Source organism: Natrix helvetica (genome assembly GCF_964273705.1).
Source record: "Natrix helvetica genome assembly, chromosome: Z".
Classification (NCBI taxonomy): domain Eukaryota; kingdom Metazoa; phylum Chordata; class Lepidosauria; order Squamata; family Natricidae; genus Natrix; species Natrix helvetica.
The window spans coordinates 20490606-20510720 of record NC_138554.1 but is presented as its reverse complement, the minus strand read 5'-3'; the positions used below and the strand labels follow the sequence as shown (position 1 = coordinate 20510720).

Here is a 20115-nt window from a genome sequence, read left to right as displayed (position 1 = left end):
GCACTCCACATCATCCAGTTCGAGCTGAAGAAGTTTGGATGAGAAGGGGAACATCTTCAAAGAAAAATCAAAAGGTACAGTTGCCTCTTGAAAAAGCATCTGTAGGAAGTTATCACCCAGCCCTCCCAGAAAAATGAAATATCCTAGGAAATATTAAAAAGGCAGAATATTTCTCTGGATGTGAAAAGGAACAAACATGTTTTATAAAGAGAGGATAGCTCCTTGTAGCTTCCTGCCTCCACCCACTTTGTCAATGGGCCATTAAGAAGGCCAAGCCTGTCCCTTTACATAATAAAGAGTTCTCCCCTTCAGCTCCAGGGGGATGGGATTAAGGCATGATAATATTGACCTTTTATCCAACTCACCGCATGGCATCTGAGAACTCAACCAAACCTGGATTCAAAACACAGCCTAGAGAGTTGCCCCCAAATGGCCCCATGGGAGTCTGACAACCAATCAGAATACAAGTTCAAGATCAAAGGCTAGAGAGGGCATAAAACCAGGGATTCAGTTTCCCTTTCTTTTCCCTCTCTTCTTCCCAACATTGAAGCATGTGATCACCTTTTCTGTTCAGGACTCAAGCCATGTGGTCCTGCCCACCATTAAAACCATCTTTCCAAGCAGCCTCCATGTCTCCAGTGTCTTTTTCCCCACTTGGAGCCGAACCCAGAAGGACATTTCTTTCAACACCTTTGGGACAACCATGATCTGGATGATTGAGAATCTTCATAGACAATCAATAAATAATACCTCAATCAAAAAACTGCCAAAAAAGCCAACAGTAAACTGTTCAACCAAACAACTTCTAAGAGCATTCCATGGCCAACCACTAGAATAAAAATTGAGAGCAGACCCCCACTCGTTACTAGCACTGATGATGTAACCTAGTTTGGGTAATTAAACATCTGCAAGAAAACAAGCTCAGAAATCATCAAGGATCTCCCCCACCTATAAAGTTCCCCATCTTGAAACTCAGATGGGTTGAGCTTCAAGGCTAACATCTCCTGTTTGCATTCACCTTTTCGTTTGACAGCAACTACCCCACCTTAAGGTATGGGACTTGAAGAAAAACATTGGAAATTAAAAATTAAAACAAAATTAATAGCAAACAGGATAAAAATGCCACCAAATTGATACTCATTGATTAAGTGCCATCAAGTCAATGTTACATCACATGAATTGATCCCAGAATTATCTTCCTTCAAGTTGGTCTTTGTAAAATCTCAATCTTCAGTCTTAAAAAGGAACCTGAATGTTAGAAGGGATAGAGCAAGTATTGATACCATTTAAGTATTGAATTCAATCCTGCAGCTCTCAACCGTATTCCATCCAGGTTTACAATCATCCCCTTCTACCTGCACTAACTTTTTCAGAGAGCAGATTAGTGAGAAAAGCTTCTGTTGGTTATGCCAGTCATTTTCAGTCTGACAAAACATTCTGCGACCTTGGTTCAGCATTTTGGAAGAGGTTTTCTAGAAAGAAAAACAGAGTCTGTACAGCACAGTAGACAATCAGAGGGCACCAAGGACCCTGCATACTAGACAATCTTGATAAAAATGTTTTAAAGTTCTTAAAGGTCTGAGCTCAAAGACCTAAACCAGTATTAAGACACCACTCACCTGGAGGCTAACTGGCTTTATTTAGCTGGACTCTGGCACACAATGAGTTCTAGCAGCAGCAAAATGCAAAGTCAGTGCTGGGAGCTTCCACCTCCCAGCACGTTTTATTTAAGTGAGCCAAATGCTTCTGCTGGCACTGGCCTCGCCCACTGTTACCTGTGTGTTGGCCTGCCTGGTAAGGCACCCTCTAGTTGTTCCTTGACCTGGAACAGCTGATTGTCGGGCCAGAACAGCTGGTCATTGCCTGGAGCTCTGAATACCAGCAGGCTGTTTGCCTCATCACCATGTCTCCCCGCTGATCTCCGACTTGCCCTCTGTTGATCCTGGCAGTTGTTGGCACAACGATGCTTCAACCTCTCCTACATCCCCTCATCAACGGTGCTGCAGTTTCCAGGTCTCCAACACTCTCCATCATCAATGCTCTGTCCCACCCCGGCATGGCAAATTCCAGATTTCAGGGGTTTGACAATTGCCTGGTAACCTGTGCAGTACATTTTTGTTTAAAGCACAGATAGTCCTCGACTTGCAACAGTTCACTTAGTGACCGTTCACAATTATAACAGCACTGAAAATGATTTTCGATCATTTTTCACACTTAGGACTATTGCGGCATCTTCATGGTCATAAAATGGGGCAAATGTTTAAAATGAGGTAAAATTCACTTAACAAATGTCTCACCTAGCAACATAAATATTGGGTTCAATTGTTGTTGTAAGTTGAGGACTACCTGTATTAATGATCACATTGTCTTTTTCTTCCTAAACAAAAATAAAAATTGACCCATTCTATTCTCTGCTGCTTGTACCTACCTGGAAGTAGAGAAAAAATGTTGCAACAATAGGAGAGTCCCCTGCAAACACTGAATTCATGACCTCTTCAAACTTGATAAAGTCATATTATCTTTGACTTTCTGTTGTCTCATTTTCACCTCTTTACACCTCTTCTATACTTTTCTGGCACTTATGACTATCTGACCTACTTTAAAAATTGCTTTGCAGATTTATTGTCTGTCCTCAAATGATACAAAAGCTTCTTGACCTTATTTTTGGCTTTATTTTATTTTATCATAATGCATGGCATCCTATAAACCCATAGGTCCATACATTTTGCTATCTGGTGGTCTCTTATGTCCTGTAATTAAATACCTAAATCTTTCCCAACTCAATTTGTGATGATTTTATTATCCCATTCAAGAATTTACCTTGGCTGCACTACAAAGATTATTTGGCCTTGTTTTTCAAGATTTCTTAGATTTCCCACTCCATCTCTAAATCCTTGAGAGTTTCCTGTCCAAATATTAACTAAGATTGATCCTGTTTAACCTTTCTGAAATTGTCAAAGAAAGCTCAAAGCTACCACCTGGATGAAACACAAAGGTATCTTTGTTTACCCCCATTTGACTGGAACTGCCTACCCGGTACCCTCCTTTCTCTTCATTTTAAATTTACTTTCAAGTTATAGGAAAAAAATCAAATAAAGCCTTTAATTTCTATATTTTATTGAAGTGAAGCCAGATTTCCATAACTGAAATAATCACATTTTCTTCAGCTGATCCATGCCTAAATTACTTCCTTTTATTTCATTTTTTTTATATATATACTAGCTGAATACCCGTGCTTCGCGATGAAACTATGTGATTGGGCTATGCAGGAGAAATTCAGTTTACAATCCGTTGGCTCAGTGATGGTCGGTGATTGAAACACATAAGGGAATATCGCTCCTGCTGCCTTGAGTCCGGAAGCAGTTCCATAGGTGGAAGGCATAGACATTTAGGTAAGTTACCAATGTTTAGGAACCCCAGACTGCTCTTGAGTGAAGGAATGGAATGTCTGCCAGTTTGAACTGAGGTAACGGAATGTGAGGCAACTGGCAGTTGGGATAGAGTTCAGGTGGGGAGGGGGAGTAGAACCCCTTAGCATCAGAACACGTTAATAACAATAATATAAAAAATAGTAATGCTCTGATGATCATTTTGAAAAATCCATTCTAAGTGAGCTCCTAGAAGCCCAGAGGAACACACGTGCCACATTTCAAGTTTGTAGGCTTTACAGTTCTGGAGATTTCATGATGTGGCATGAGTGGTTTTCGCTTTTATATATATAGATGTCTACTTTAGACTGGAATCCCTTATTTGCCTTTATTCTTTTTAGAGTTCTTATGTACAGGTAGGCCTCAACTTAGCATCATTTGGTTGGTGACATTTGAAAATTATAGTAGCACAACCAGTCCTCGCACTTATGACTGTCAAAGCATCCTCACAGTCATATAATCATCATTTGGGAGCTTAGCACCAGGTGTGTATTTGCAATGTTGCCCCATCCCAGAGTCATGTAGGCACCATTTGCAATCTTTCCAACTGGCTTCAGATAAGCAAAGTCAATGGGGGAAATCCAGATTCACTTAACAACTGTAGTGATTTTCTTAACAATCGCAGCAAATATATGTATGTATGTATGTATGTATGTATGTATGTATGTATGTATGTATTTGTGTTACAACCCCTGGCATGCCTAAATATGGGAGGAAGGTCACTACTCTCTCTTTCTGTCCCTCGGCTCATCACAGAAGACCATGCAGGCAGAAAACCATATTTTTATTTTTAATGTTGCCTTTTTATATTCGTGTTGTATTTGTACTGATAAATAAATAAAGGGAGAGTAGTATAGATCTATTTCGAGCTAATTAGCTCTCATCAGCTAGCCATACCCTTACTGGGATTTGAACCTGGGCTGTTATATATCTCAGGCAGGAGTCTTAGCCACTAAGCCACAGGCTCGCCTCCTTATCAGTTGAGCCAGGGAAATAGGTATGTATTTGTGTTACAACCCCTGGTATGCCTAAATATGGGAGGAAGGTCACTACTCCCTCTTTCTGTCCCTCGGCTCATCACAGAAGACCATGCAGTCAGAAAACCATATTTTTATTTTTAATGTTGCCTTTTTATATTTGTGATGTATTTGTACTGATAAATAATATATATATTTTGGCATGTCTAGCTTAAGAACCTCCTTGTTAGCAATGGAATTTCTGGTTCCAATTGTAGTTGTAAGTTGAGGATTACCTCTACGTGCATGAACTAGACAACACCTTTGTTTATATTTTTATGTAGATAATACTACATGAATAGGAAGGCCAAATACAGATAATCCTTGACCTAATAACCACAATTGAGCCCAAAATTCCTGTTCCTAAGTGAGACAATTGTTAAGTGAGTTTGGGCCCATTTTACCACTTTTCTTAACACAGTTAAGTGAATTATTACAGTTGCTAAATAACATGGTTATTTAATAACAGAGTAAAGTAAATTTGACTTTCCATTGACTTAACTTGTCAGAACAATGCAAAGGTTGATCACATGACCCCAGGACACTGCAACCGTCATAAATATGAGTCAGTTTCCAAGCATCTGAATTTTGATCTTGTGACCATTGGGATGCTGCAATGGTCGTAAGTGTGAAAAACAGTCGTAAGTCACTGCCATTTTAACTTTGAACGGACACTCAATTAACTATTGTGGGTCGAAGTCTACCTGTAGTGGTACCTTCCTTCCCATTTTCCTACTGTATAATATTAATTTTAGATCTGTATAAAGTGACAATCTAATTCAAAATATAAAGTCCATATTTTTCTCCCTTTTGTTTTTCAAAATCTCATTTGCTTTAGCAACTTAGACTGGGAAGAATTCAGTTTTCCCTCTTAATCATCTACCATCCCTCCTGACCTGAAAATAAATAAATAAATATCCAAAGCATGGGATGTTACGTGTACAAACTTTAGCACATTAGCTCAGAAATGCTTGCCATATGTGAACTGATTGCAGCTTTCCGAGATGTCCAGCAGGAGTCTTTCTTAGCCACACTGGGGGCTTCTTTCACTCCAAGAATGTTTTAATCCTTCCCCTGGAGAACCTGTAATACAGATGCAGGAAGACTCAAGAGGACTAGATACATATCAAATTACGGGGGCGAAGGTTCATTTTTCGAGCTTGTGGGTTGGGTTCTGAGCGTTTCATTACCAGGCTAGGTAACAGCTAACCAATTTCGTTGTATTTATTTTGTACAATGACAATAAAGGCTATCTTCAGCGGAGTTTAGGGAAAGCCCTCATAAACAGAAGAACACGGACACTGACATCCCCTAAACTCCACTGAAGATGTTACCTAGCCTGGTAATGAAACGTTCGGAAACCAAGCCACAAGGTTGGAGAACAAACCTTCACCCTCATCATATATCCGAGCATCAGATATTCACCACTATTGTAAAACATATCAAATTAACCCTTGTGGACAATACTAAATAAGAAGGTCTAAAATCCTGGCTTATTATGGCACAAGTCTTATGGTCTGCAGAGTTTTATTTTCAAGTCTAGTACAGAAGATACTTTTTCTAGGTTGTCCATGAATATCACTTTCCATTTTGGGCATTTATCCAGGAACAAGGATTTGTCAATTTGACATGAGTCATTCATGTTGGGGCCTGAAGGGTCAAGTTAGCCTGAGCAGAATTGATGGGCTCTGTCATTTCCCCTTAGCCAAAATAGTTAGGTCCACAACCCCATGAACACATCTCATTCAAATTTTCCGTATCCTAGGTTTTTTTTTTTTTTAAAAAACCCTCAATGCTTTGGCTGCTCTTTTTTGGCTGGGGCCTCTGATTACGGTATGTTATATGTAATTGCAGTATGCAATTTCTTGTTTTATGTTAGGGTGAAGTGTAAATCTAGCTTTGTGATGGTCCATGAATCCAGCCAACTGAATATAAATGATACAGGTAGTCCTCGACTTAACAACAGTTCATTTAGTGGCAATGGCACAGAAAAAAGTGACTTATTTTTCACAGTTACCGCCTTTGTAGCATCCCCGTGATCATGTGATCAAAATTCAGATGCTTGGCCACTGGTTCATACTTATGAAGGTTGCAGTGTCCCAGGATTATGCGATTCCCTTTTGAGACCTTCTGACTAGCAAAGTCAATGGGGAAGCCAGATTCACTTAACCATGTGACTGACTTAACAACTGCAGTGATTCACTTAACAATATAGAATAACTTTATTGTCACTTTGAATGTACACTGATCGGCATACATTAAAATGAAATTTCATTGCATTCGTCTCTCAAAGGGTCATCACACCCAATATACACCACATAAACATGACAAAATCAATAAATACAAAATTATGCCTATGCCCACATATATTATATGACCTAGAGAAACAACACAGTCTAGTTCAGATGTATACATGTACATGGCAAGAGAAACGAATCTTGTGAGTTTACCAGACAGATGGCATAAGGAACAAAGCTGTTACAGAATCTGGTAGTCCTGCTAGAAGTACTTCACATATAGAAATACGTTACTATTGACTTTACATATCTCACTGAGACAGGATGGTTAGTTGGTTTCTCGCCTAACACAATATATGAACGTAGCCACCCTGGGGCGTAAACTTTGATCTCTTAGCATAACGTACAGGTGGACCTTGACTTATAAAAGTTCATTTAGTGACCGTTCAAAGTTATAAGGGCACTGAAAAAAATGACTTATGACCATTTTTCACGGTTATGACTGTTGCAGCATTCCCATGGTCACGTGATGAAAATGCTTGGCAACTGACTTGTTTATGACACTTGCAGTATCCTGAGTCATGTGATCACCTTTTGCAATTTTTTGACAAGCAGAGTCAGTGGGGAAGAAAGCCAGATTCGCTTTACCGACTTAACAACTGAAGTCATTCACACTATGGCAAGAACAGTTGCAAAATGGGGCAAAACTCACTTAACAAATGTCTCACTTAGCAACAGAAATTTTGGGCTCAGTTGTGGACATAAGCCGAGGTCTAACTGCGGATATCCAACCACTCTATAGCCAATTCAAAAACCTGTGATTAAAACAAACTATGGATGAGAGACTCATTGGAGTGTAGATAATATGAGTTCTTTTAGGCAAGAAATGGAGGATCCATGTAAATGGACAGTCAGTCTGTAGTGGAGCAAGGAAAGAAATTCTCATAGCTATCTTTAGGAGCGTCTGCTCTTGTCTGTGTGTCTCCCAAGTGACAGCTGAACCAGCGATCCCAAAAAGGAAATTTTCTCAGGGACATTGGATACCTTGAGCTCAGAGGGAAGGAGGGAGGAAAGGAAGGGAGAAGATGGAATACAGAAGTTCTCTCGGCATGCTGGATCTTCCACGCTCATGTTTGAAGCTTTCCTGTATCTCAATAGAGGGGATCAATTGAATCTGCCATCCAGGTGTCCTAAGCAGGATGAAGGCTGATGCCCAGACCAGTACAAACTTTCAGGCTGACATATTAGGGATGAGCTATCCAATCATGCTAGTCTAGAATCCTTGGTTAAAGATTAGCCAGTAAAGTCTTAAAATCCATGGAATGGCTTAAATTTCAGACTAAAAAAGTTCTTTTAAACTTTGCAAATCCTGGTCTATCAAATCTGACAAATTCAGGATCTCTGACATTCTTTGACATGTTTTTTTTAAAAAAACAACAACATTGCAATTTTTTTATACCCAGAGTTTTGCTGTGATGAATTCTAAATGTGTACTCCTTAAAAGAGATGTTGTATTTGTGTGATTGTTTTCCTTTTGGTTTCTTCTATGGGTCAGTTTTTGAGCAAAGAGTTATCCCTTGATTGGTTTCATATATTGACCAAAACATGTTTGCAGAACCATGGTTAATTGGTAGATTGGCAAGCTATAATCAAACAAACCATAGTAAGGGGATTGTGTGGGTTGTGAGCTCATCTTCTTTGGATTTGGAGCTGGGTAACCACGGATCCCCAGAATAATGAAAGCTGTTGAATTATGGACCATCAAACCTAATGGACTTACCCCCTGTCTCCAAGAAAGGACTTGGCCCTCTTGCGTTCCCCTGGAGTCTATTTCTAGTTATCCCCATCCATCCTCCACCACCCAAACTTGAAGATGTGACTATAGTTAGCTGTCCCGCCTCCCTCTGAAAGAGCCTATATAACCCCAGGGGAATTCACAGCCAAGTGTCTAGGCTGTTTGCCCTTCTGGCCCCTGGGACATCCCCATCGCATCCACAGTTGCTGTTCATCCATTTATCTGCCCACTGAGACAACATGGTAAGTGAGGAAAAATTTGGGTGTGCAGGCAAGAGCATAATAGACATCTAAAGAAATCAGGGGCTATCTCAGTCCAAACTAGTGGAAAAATGTATAACACCAAGGATTTTTTTAAAAAAAAAGTTGAATCGTATCTTGATCTGCTTTTTTAAGTCAAGCATTGGAAAAGGGAAGCTTCTCAAATGCTCTTGATAAAAGATAAAATCAGAAAAAAGAAGATGTAGAAAGGGGTCCAGTTCAGCCTTTTCTTCTACATATGTGAGTGAATTTTGAGTATTTTCAGTTAGGGCTTTTTAAAATATCTGGACAAGAGGAATATGTGTGTTAAGAGGAAGCTTTGGTACTGTTAGAGAGACAGGGAGGGCAATGAGAACTCAAAGGCATCTGTGCTGTTTTGAGATGGGGAAGGAAAAGCTGTAGACTATCAGATTACTGTCTACGGGTGATGATTCGACATCTATCGTTCTGTTTCATTTTCTTCACTTTCTGAAAAAGTTCAGATCTTGCACATGTATCCCATCGCAAGCTGTCTTTCTGCTTAATAATGCTTTGTGTTACTTGGCTCTGCGCATTCAATCTTACAGGTGAATCCCTTCAAATCCCTGAATAACTGCATAATGCTCTTCTTGAATAATACAGCAGGATGTTTTATTACACATGGAATCTTTGCCTTTGCATTTTTTTTCTCAAAAAGGAACAAAGGGTGGCTGGACAGCTGCTGAGCAGACAGGAGCCTCTGAGTCAGACTCCTCAAGGCATCACAAGATCCAGACAAAGGAAGCTGCAACCTGTCTAGGTTTTGGTTTTTTTCCAAATGAGAAACAAGGAATAAACTTTTTAAAAACATTTCCTTCACCCTTGAAGTTCTCTTGTATGCCTGGTGTACCTCCTCCTCTGAAAAGCCACATCAGACAAAATGTAGGAGTGAGTAAACTCTGTAAGATGTGTTTTTAGAGCAATCCTTCCAGAACATTCCCATAAGTCTGGCCATGGCGAGAAGACAACCCGCAATAGTTTGAACTGTTGAATCTCTCAGGACTTCATTTCTTGATGCTAAAAGCTTAGTTTGTCAGCATATATTAACTTTCTCCGCCTGAGGCCTCCAGCCTTAAAAACCCATTATCTCTAGCCTTGCCCCTGTGCCTTGTTGTAAAGGTTTGCAAAAATTTACTGGGTTTTTATATCTGGCCAAGTGAGTGTGATTAGAGGATTGAGATGTATTTATTATTTCTAGCCAATACCCCAAAGTTCATACTTTTGCTCTAGTTCAATTCATGAGAGAGACCCACTTAGATTGGGTGGCAAAAATGGAATGAGAGCCTGAACCTTCATTCCATGTTTGCCTTGCCACCCCTGTCCCATCTTTGGCTCTTCCTAGAAGTAACACATATATTAGTTTTTAGGAATTGAGAATCAAGAAAGAGCCACTCTGAAGATAGAAAGGAGATTCTTGAAATTATCCCCAGATAATTACAGTCATTCTAAATAACTTCCTGTGATGTAGATCATAATCCTATGTATCCTATATTCTATATATAAAATAACTTTGTTCAGAAGGAGGCATAGTTGACAAGTATGAGAGAAAAAAATCATTTTATGGTTTTCTTTTTGCGAAACCAGCTGGAGTTATTTATATGACTGTATTGGATATAGTCCGTCCCTTCCCCTCTTTTCAATTAGGTATACCAATTGTGGATTAGTGCTGTTTTCTGGAACAGTTGTCATTTTTCATCAAATTGGGCTTGTTCATACGTGTTTTATTTGCCCAGGTTATCATTTTAAAGGAGGTTAAAGGACCCCTGCTTATTGTATCAATTAATTACTTATATATTACTTATTAATTTAAAACTTGCAAAGTGATTTTGGGGGAGATGAAAACTATACCTTGTTTCCCTGAAAACAAGACCTCCCTGGATAATAAACCCAATCGGGCTTTTGAGTGCATGCACTAAAATAATCCATTCCCCCCAAAATAAGCCCTCCCCGAAAATATTGCAACACAGCAACAGCCGTGAGACCACGCTCGCCGCCTCCTGCAACTCAAAAATAATAAGACCTCCCCGAAAATAAAGCGAAATGTTTATTTCGGAGGTCAAAAGAAAATAAGACCTGTCTTATTTTCGGGGAAACACAGTAGTACCCACATACAACATAGTTGCCTTAAAGAAAAAATCATCCTGGTGGAAATTATTTGTTACAATCTGAAATGAAAACTTTGAAAAGATGCATTAAACTTCTATCAACTCTATATTTGTATTGAAAGTAAGAGTAGATGCTTCTTCTGTTTCTCAAATCAAAGTATACACTTTCTTTAAAATCATGAATATTAACGCTTCTCCCCAATGATCCAAGTTTTCAGACTTTTGCTATAGCAATAAAATTGTTTGTTGGGTTCTCCTTAATGGATTAACCTATCCCTTCCCTTATGTTACAGAAAACAACACATACTAACAATATTTTGAAAATATACACCTAACATAAAAGGACATTTAAAGGAAGTTTTAATTATTAAGTTAAACTAAATGATATTTTCTGATATTTAGTAAGGTTTCCTGCCCATGGTGGCAAAAGTGTAGAAATCGATCAAGCATGGCTTATATAATCAAATTCAGGAACCTTCTTGGTTATATTGCTTAGAGTCTACTATAAATGAAGCCGTTTATATGTTTGCAAAACCAATGAGTAACTCTAGAAACTTTGCATGGTGGGAATCCTTTCTTAATAAGATGTTCTCATGTCACTGATGAGCGTGCTTACACATTGTCAAAAAAGAGGAAATGCATCAGGATAAAGCAGGACCAAAGGTGCTGGTTTGTGTCACATCTGCAGCGAGAACGGTACTAAACTATAAATCAGTTCTACAATTTAAGTTGAAGGATAATTCATAAAGGGGAAGCTGTGACTTGGTGACCTATGTATTTCCTTAATCAATGATGTCGTTGCTAGGACTTGATGGATCCAGTACCACTGGTTCACTCCTTTTTTTCCCCATTCATCTAGTTTCAACTTTGAATAGAGACTCTCACCTATAAAAGTGGGAGGTTTGGTTGTCCTAGATAAGGATTCAGTGAACTTATCTTGAATATCCATCCTTCTCTTCTAGGCACCCAAGAAGGCAAAGAGAAGGGCAGCAGAAGGAAGCTCCAATGTCTTCTCCATGTTCGACCAAACCCAGATCCAGGAGTTTAAAGAGGTAAGAACAAGAACAAAGATGGACATGGAAAGGGGTGTCATCCATTAGGAAATATCACAAATGTAGTGATGCCATTAAAGGAGGACTTTGGGGTAAATTACTGGCTCCCTATGGGCATTTTCCAGGAGCACCATCCAAAATTGACATTCTAGGTATTTTTTAACTACATCACTGAATATATAGGAATGAATTTTAAAAACAAAGCTGCTTGTACTAGTCAATTTAGATTCTGTCTTCCCTTTGGAAAATGTTGCTGACTAATCACATAATTGATTAGTGGTTGTATTATAATACAATCTAATGTTATAATACAACCTAATGTTTCAGGTGAGCCTATTTTAAGTATGCAGGTAGGTCCAATTTAGTGTACACCAATGTATTGTAGGAATCCCAGCTACATTTTCTCAACTTCAGCAGAAGTGACTATATATAAAAGGTCTAGATAAGATATAGAGGAGTTTTTAAAACATAATTTACCTCAAAAATCCAAACGTGGATATCTGTTCATGTATGGTTTTGGTAGTGGTTTCATTTGATTCTCAACCTTTACAAAAAATAGGGATTCTTTGTTCCTGAAATTATGCCCATCAAATAGAGGCCCACCCTTCATTAATTTTCCTTTTCTTTGCCTTTTATATAGTTCTATTAGTTGTTGAACATGTTGAATGCTTCTAAGTTTTAAAGACATTTTCCTAATTTTGTTGTCCATTCCAATATGTGTTGAATTACAGCTTCCATTATTCACAGATAGAATGGTTATTGGTTGTGAAAGATGTGCTTTATTTTTGCAACACCTGAGGTGCCACCTTGAGGAAGGCTATTGTGAAGAACGTTCTGGAGAGAGAAAGTGGAAATCCATAGATATCACAAGGTGGACCAAGCCTTTTCAAAAATGTTCTTCTCTCTGCTATGTAGGCTGAATCCTATCTTATTTTTGTTTTCTTCAGCAAGTCAAGATTAAGCAAGCCATGAATTCTTGTGATGTGTAAAGCAGGATAAAAATTGGGTTTGTAGACCAAGAGTAATGGCTTATTATGATGTGTGAACATGGCCATATTTTGGAAGAGCCAAAATAATGAGCAACTATGAGTGTCTCCACAATATCCTGGAGCTTAGAACCTATTAACTGTGTATGGAAGATCAGCTTTTTACTTGCTATTATAGTTGCTTTTCCTTTCCCAAGGGTAATTCCAGGTTATTCTCTTTAGGAACTTGTTTTTAAAATTAATTTGGACTTTGAATAGAAATTTTCACCTATAAAAGTGAGAGTGAGGGCCAGCTTTCCATATGGAGATATTCTCTTCTCCTCACTACTTAAATTCATAATCTTCATTTCAGAGGAGCATTTTTTGCCCTTTGGTAGGCAGTAGACCTCCACACACACCCCACCCCAAAGTTGATGGTGTTTCCTTTCCAGGACCCTTGCAATGCAGCAGGGTCTATTTTGGGTGAAGGAGGACTGGGCAAAGAGGTGACATCTGTGCTTGGATGAAGCAAATGGCAGAGCCTTACAAGGAGATCTTTGGAAACCCATTCTGGCTGGCTAGTTTGGGGGGGAGGAGGAAGAGACGAGAAGATTCCTGATTTCTATCAAAAATGAAGTCTGAAGGTCTTTCGGTCTTAAAATATCGATCAACTATAAAGGAGACCAAAGCTACATTGGAAGTAGCATTTGTCCTTTGGATTTTCTTCTTTTTCCTGCAATCTATTTTTGTGCTGCTTCTTTTTTTTTTTTTTGAGGGCCTCCTGCTTTTAAAAATATGAGAGGACAGATCAGTTCTTGCAATGTGCATATTTATTTAATTGTATGTGTCACCTGCCCTTCCTTCAGAAAACGCAAAGCATGAGACTTGCCTTCTTTCTACCGTTCTTCTTGTACTTCTCTCCACAAGCATGCTGTGAGACTGGTTACACTGAAGATCACCTATAGAGCTTTGTGGCAGGATGGAACCCATCTCCCCTTAGTCTTCAGGTGCTTTGGGTGGGCTCCTGCATTGTGCAATAATCCTGATGTAATCATGGAATTTGAGGACTAGGTGATGATTTCCTTCATTTTAATTATTTTGCCCTTCCTTCTATTCCGTCTGCCATTTTTACATTTCCCATAATTTGCTAAGGGTGAAAAGATTACATTTCTACTTGGTGGAAGTAGAGTCCACTGGATAAATCCATGGTGGAAACATAGGTATTTGTTGGCATTTTTAAAATGAAATAAAATTGGCTCATACAATAGATGAGTATCTAATCCAAAACTGCAACTCCCATTATAGGAATGGTGTGAATTTAAGTACATCATGAGAGGGAATGTAGTTTTGGAAAGTTGCTTGAATACAGGCTAGCAGAAGTAACAATCTTGATATTTAGATCTAGGGATACCAGATCTGGATGGACATTTACTGGATGGCAGGAAGGATTTTTTTTATTATAAAAAACACTAATTGACTATTATCTAGCAGGCATCAAGATTTTTGCAGTCCAGGATAATCCTGGGTTCAGCTACTCATTTCTCCTTGCCCAGTTTGCCTCTTTGGGGATCAATCAACTGCTTTTTGAGGTCTGCCTTTGTTGAATTCCATCCTGGATTGAATCTCTTTGGAGAGATCCTGCCATCCTGAACAGTGAAGAGGATGAACTCATGATTTGATGAAGTTGTGTGTCATACATAGTATTTTTCTAGCTAGATATTTTTTTAGACTTTTGTGGGAAACAGGATAGGTTTGCCATCAATATTTCTGGACAGTCTTGGTTGTCTTCGCTTTGTTTCAGAATATCCTTTTATGCTTTTGTACTTAGAATGTAATTTTCTCAGAGTAGAGGATCTTTCTCGCCCTTATTTAGCAAGTGCTGAGTAAAAGCCAACTGGTCTGCTTTTTCCTTGAGGAGGAAGAAGAAAATGTTTCGCTTCTCATCCAAGAAGCTACATCAGTTGTGATGGTGGGCGGCATCACATCACCCGCTGCCACAAGTGATGAGAAATGAAACATTTTCTTCTTTTTCCTCAAGGAAGAAACAGTCCAGTTTCCTTTTGAAAAAGCACCTTTGCGATAACTAAGATCTGGATGACTGAGAATCTCTACAGAAAAATGCTGAGTACATTGCTGACACCGGGGTGCTAATGTTACATTAGCTCTCTCGGCTTCCACCCAAAGTAGTCAGGTCCTTTCCTCTGTGTGAGTGTATGCGTGTGTGTGTGCGGGGGGGGGGGGGGGGGCTTAACATGAGTTGGAAAATCTTCCTGAAGGTACTTCTTCAGCCAACATCCAAATTACAAGATTAGATAGTTGACATGGTACAACTTCCACTCCACCTATTAATTATTCTCTGGAAGTTTATAGTTTCCTCCTCCTTTCACATTTTTATTTAGAAAGAAATAGACTCATAGCATTTAGCAAGAAAGAAAAAAAAGAGGGGAGAGGAGGGGAGGAGTGAATTCCATCAATGCCTGCCAGCCTTTGGAGACCTCATCAACAACAGCCCCTTCAGAATGTACCACCTGTCCCCTTAGGGAGGGCTTGGGATTTAATATGGGACAGTTTAAGGTTGTTCACATTCCTGGCAGAAGCTAAGAAGGATATCAAATGACGGGTGTTTCTAGGGAACAGCTGCAGAAAAGGGAGGAGGGAGAGGAGGATTGTACTAACTGGAGTTAACTCTTGTCTCCAATCCTATAATAAATTGCTTGATAAGCAGACAACTAGACAAACCACTGAAGTCTTTTTTTATATCCAGTTCAGAATGTTTATTTATACTTTAATTTAAATTGTCCAGTAAACATATTGAGGACTAAAGAACTACTATAAGTATCTTAAAATATACACACAAAAAGTGAGCTACTATTTTGTGTCCAGGGTTCAGCAACAGCTATTTAATTTTACCTGCTCTCTGGAATGAGGTTCTTCCTGAGATTCAGATGGGTCCCACTTCTCTGTTATTTAGAAAAGCCATGAAGATCTGATTCTTCACCCAGGCCTTGACCAAAGGAAAGGAGATCCCTCACTTTATCATGCTTCTCGTCTTTTTAAGTTTTATTGATTTTATTATAATTTGTTTTTAGGGGCCTTCTAGAGTTGTTGAGTACCAGGTGGCATATAAGTTTAACTGTTCATGATGAAGATGATTACCAAAATCACTAACATATCTTCTTTCTTTGGTTCTACATGGTTATTATACAATACATTAATCCAAATTAAATAAAAGTATAGCTTATTGTGCTACGCAAATCCAGCTGGATTTGTGTATCACAATAAGCTAAAATTGTGTATTGTGTTGTATGAATCTAGCTCTTGCAATTGAGTCAACACAATTTGTGCCTTGATGTTGCATGCATCTAGTCGAAGATGATTCTTTAAAGGCTGTCTTAGCATGATAACCAGCTTTGTCAGCAATACTGAATTACTGTATTTTTCACTGATTTGTTTCTTGAGCTTTTGCTGTTATGATGTGGTGTTTGGAATCAAAGCTGTACCCAGTTTGCATCACTGATGGCCAGAAGGGCTTTGCACAAAATAGTGGGAAGAGAGAGGGATACAGAAGTTATTCGTCATTCAGAATCCTATAATTATTTATCCTGCCTGGTATACACCAGTTTTCACAGCCAGAATCTTTTCTCCTGCAAGTTGAAATATCCTTTCTAATAGAATGTTTGTGCAAGGCTAAAAATGGCATTCCATATGGCTTAGCCATAAGGATGGTTGTGCTGTGAAAGGGAAAAAATTACATACTGTTATGGTAGTTTGAGTGTAGTATTTTATGCAGTTTTCCACTTATATATCACCTGTATAATTATTAAGTAATAAATGTAGGTAGATATATACATTCAACAACCATGTATGTTGCAGATTGTACAAGTTGTCCATTTATACACATTTTTTTGTTAACCCAGTTTAGGAACAGATAATATTGGGTTCTCAATTTAGAGTTGGGCTACAGTTCCATCAGGTTTCCATCTAACCGATCACGTTAACTAACAGCAATAAAAATGGAAACTCTCAGATATCTAGAAGATTGCTAATTCCCAATCCCTGGTCTAATTAACTAAAACTTGATGAATAAATTTAAATTTAAATGAATTAAAGGCATGAATTGCATCTAGAAAAAGCACTGCAGCTAAGCGTATCCACGAGGGACAAGGTCAAAGCAGGCAACCTGATCATTGTGGTCGAAGTCCCTTTCGTTCTACAAAGAGGCAGGGCTTCAGTCATGACATCACAGCTGCCTGTCTTTCCACCTACCTACCCCATGTTGCTGATTTTGTCCATTGGCTGCTATCCAAAACAATGATCAAAGCAATTTCATCACGGGTTTCCCCTGCTGTGGGTTAATTACATGCCATTTGATATGGCAGTGATGGCAGGTGATGAACCAGTTCTCAGAAAAGCAGAAAAAGCTTTCTTGCTCCTCTGAAGAAGGAAAGGCTTCTACTTTACTACATTGCGATTTGCAAAGGCTGTGACAACATAACACATATATAGTCATGAGTGGTCCTTGGTGCTCTCTGGGCTTGTTTGTTTTCTTGCAAACTTTCATTACCCAACTAGATAACATGATGTTACCTAGTTAGGTAATGAAACAGATGTTTCATTACCCAACTAGTAATATTATCAGTGCTAATAAGGAGTGCCGTTTTAAAACAGCACTCCTTACTAGCACTGATGATGTTACTTGGTTTGGGTAATGAAACGTCCGCAAGAAGAAGAAAAAGCAAGCTCAGAGAGCACCAAAGACCCCTCATGTCAACCCTGAGCTTCAAATGTTCTCCTTTATTAGCATTTATAGTCAGTTTAGCTACGTGTTGAGAGTGGATAGGTTTAAATCCAAAAGCTATTATAAAGTAGTTAGTTTGCCATTTTGATATCCTGGCAACTGATCATTTTGGTAGGACAGGGAGAAGAAGGTAAATTTTCTAGAGCCCAAACATGTTGCTTTCATAGATTATGTTATGCTACAATGTGGTTTCCTTAGTTTTTGCTTGGTGTAGCAGCTGAACCAAGCAATTGCGAATAGCTCAGCAAACCCGTTTAATGTAATGCATGAACTTGGTTAATGTATTTGTTTCTGTCCTGCTTCTTAGGCCTTCACTGTTATTGACCAGAACAGAGATGGCATCATTGACAAGGAGGACCTGCGAGATACATTTGCTGCTATGGGTAAGAAAAAGAGCGGGCTTAAACAGGTAGAGTAAAGCTGGATGGATGATAAGACCTTTAAATCAAATCCTAATCAGTTAAACTTTCTTCCTTTCTGCATAGGTCGCCTGAATGTGAAGAATGATGAGTTAGATGCCATGATCAAGGAAGCCAGTGGCCCCATCAACTTCACTGTCTTCCTTACCATGTTTGGGGAGAAGCTGAAGGGTGAGAGAGTCTCTTGTTCTTCTCAGTCTTCTTCTATATGACAGATAATCTGTTCCAGCATCTCACTACTCTTCCTGCCTTATCTCATCAGGTGCTGATCCCGAGGACGTCATCATTGGTGCCTTCAAAGTTTTGGACCCCGAGGGCAAGGGGAATGTCAAGAAGAAATTGTGAGTGTTTACTTCCCATTTCACTTCCAGCAGAAGCACTGAATCTGTTAAACGTCTGTAGAGATTCTCAGTCATCCAGGTCATGGTTGTCCCAAAAGTGCTTTTTCAGGAGGCAACTGGATTTTCTTGGTTAGTGAGGAATCCTGTCAGAGCTTAATAAGCTTCTTGGATGACAAGCAAAACATCTTCAAAAGAAAAAACAAGGAAGTCCAGTTGCCTCCTGAAAAAGCACCTTTGGGACCCTGAATTCCTCCAGACCTAAATCTAAAATGGCTTTTCCTAGGTCCCATGATCTCCTCCTCCATGTTGCAGGCACTTCACAGGATTCCTCCTGATTAATTGCTTAAGCAACCCATATGTACCCATTAAATTATATTCTATGATAGTTGGATCAGAAGTCACATATATTTAGGGCCTTTGTCACATACCATGTCTCTCCTTGCCTTGCTACAGCTTGGAAGAACTCTTGACTACCCAGTGTGACCGGTTCACTCCAGAAGAGGTAAGAAAATTTATTTGCATCCTGTTGATGTCCCATTCTTTTCTTTATTCGATTAAAAGTCCCCTTGCCCAGATCTTTTACTTCAGTGTTATTTTTCCATGTTGTCAACAATTCAATCTAAATTTTGTAAAACTAGGAGAAAAGATAATCTGGATATACTGTATTGATTTCATTGAATCTTTACATTAATTTTAAATGTATATGAGGTCAAACTGAAGCCAGAGTCAATACTGAACTTTTTTTTCAACTTAATAAGATTCTTCCAAGGATTGCATACCACTTTATTCTGCTACCACAGAACAAAAACAGATATTAACACTCACATTCGCTTTGCACATAGGTCAATTTAGCCACAGCGGGCAAAACCATACTTGAAAATCAGAGACTGAGGGGATCAGGCCAGGAAAGAAATCTATAATAGTCTACATTGTTCTTTTTTAGCACAAATCCAAATCCTGAATAGCACATTAAAGAAAGCACTTATGAGACATCTTTCTTTTGTTAGCCACCCACAACTCTTCTTGGGCAGTGCCAACAAGCACAATCATCCTCTTTCATGGCCAAGGAATTCTGGGAGTTGAAGTCCACTAGTCTAAAGTTGCAAAGTTTGGAGACCCCTGATTTAGAGTGACAATTGAAAACATTGAAAGTCATCAGCTGCAATCCTATCACTTCTCAACTTCTCTCTTTCTGGCAGATCAAGAACATGTGGCACGCTTTCCCTCCAGATGTAGCTGGCAATGTTGACTACAAGAACATCTGCTATGTCATCACACACGGAGAGGACAAGGAAGGGGAATAAAACCTGATTTTTTTTTCACCCTTGCTTTGTGGGGAAATCCACCTAGACACTCCCAGGCTGGGGAATTTCATTTATGCTGGTCCCTGATGATCCACACTTTTGTAACCAAACAACAAACATCTCAATCTGTTATTTATTATCTTATGGGGAGAAAAATCTTGCCCCTCAAAGCCGACCCTATTCACTACAACTAGACTTAACCTAACTGGGACTTCACACCATCAAATGTCTTAATAAAAATGAGGACAGCTCTGTTTCTAATGCCCTTGTTTTCACAGTCTGCTTGTCTGCTCAGGCCACAAAAGGTTAGCACAGATTTGAATGGTGCCCCTATTCCCATTTCTAAAACTAATTTAGCTTCAGGTTCTGAATGTGAT

At 39.1% G+C, this 20115-nt stretch overlaps 1 protein-coding gene across 1 annotated transcript; it reads left to right on the top strand.

Moving 5' to 3' along the window:
- The first annotated feature begins 8566 nt into the window (after positions 1-8566).
- On the top strand, positions 8567-19999 carry LOC309381429 (myosin regulatory light chain 11-like). The gene is made up of 7 exons (XM_081932401.1): positions 8567-8718; positions 11822-11911; positions 17982-18057; positions 18160-18264; positions 18356-18434; positions 18888-18936; positions 19634-19999. Exons 1-7 carry the CDS (start codon positions 8716-8718, stop codon positions 19736-19738), a joined length of 507 nt encoding a protein of 168 aa, XP_081788527.1. The 5' UTR covers positions 8567-8715; the 3' UTR covers positions 19739-19999.
- The last annotated feature ends 116 nt before the right edge of the window (positions 20000-20115 follow it).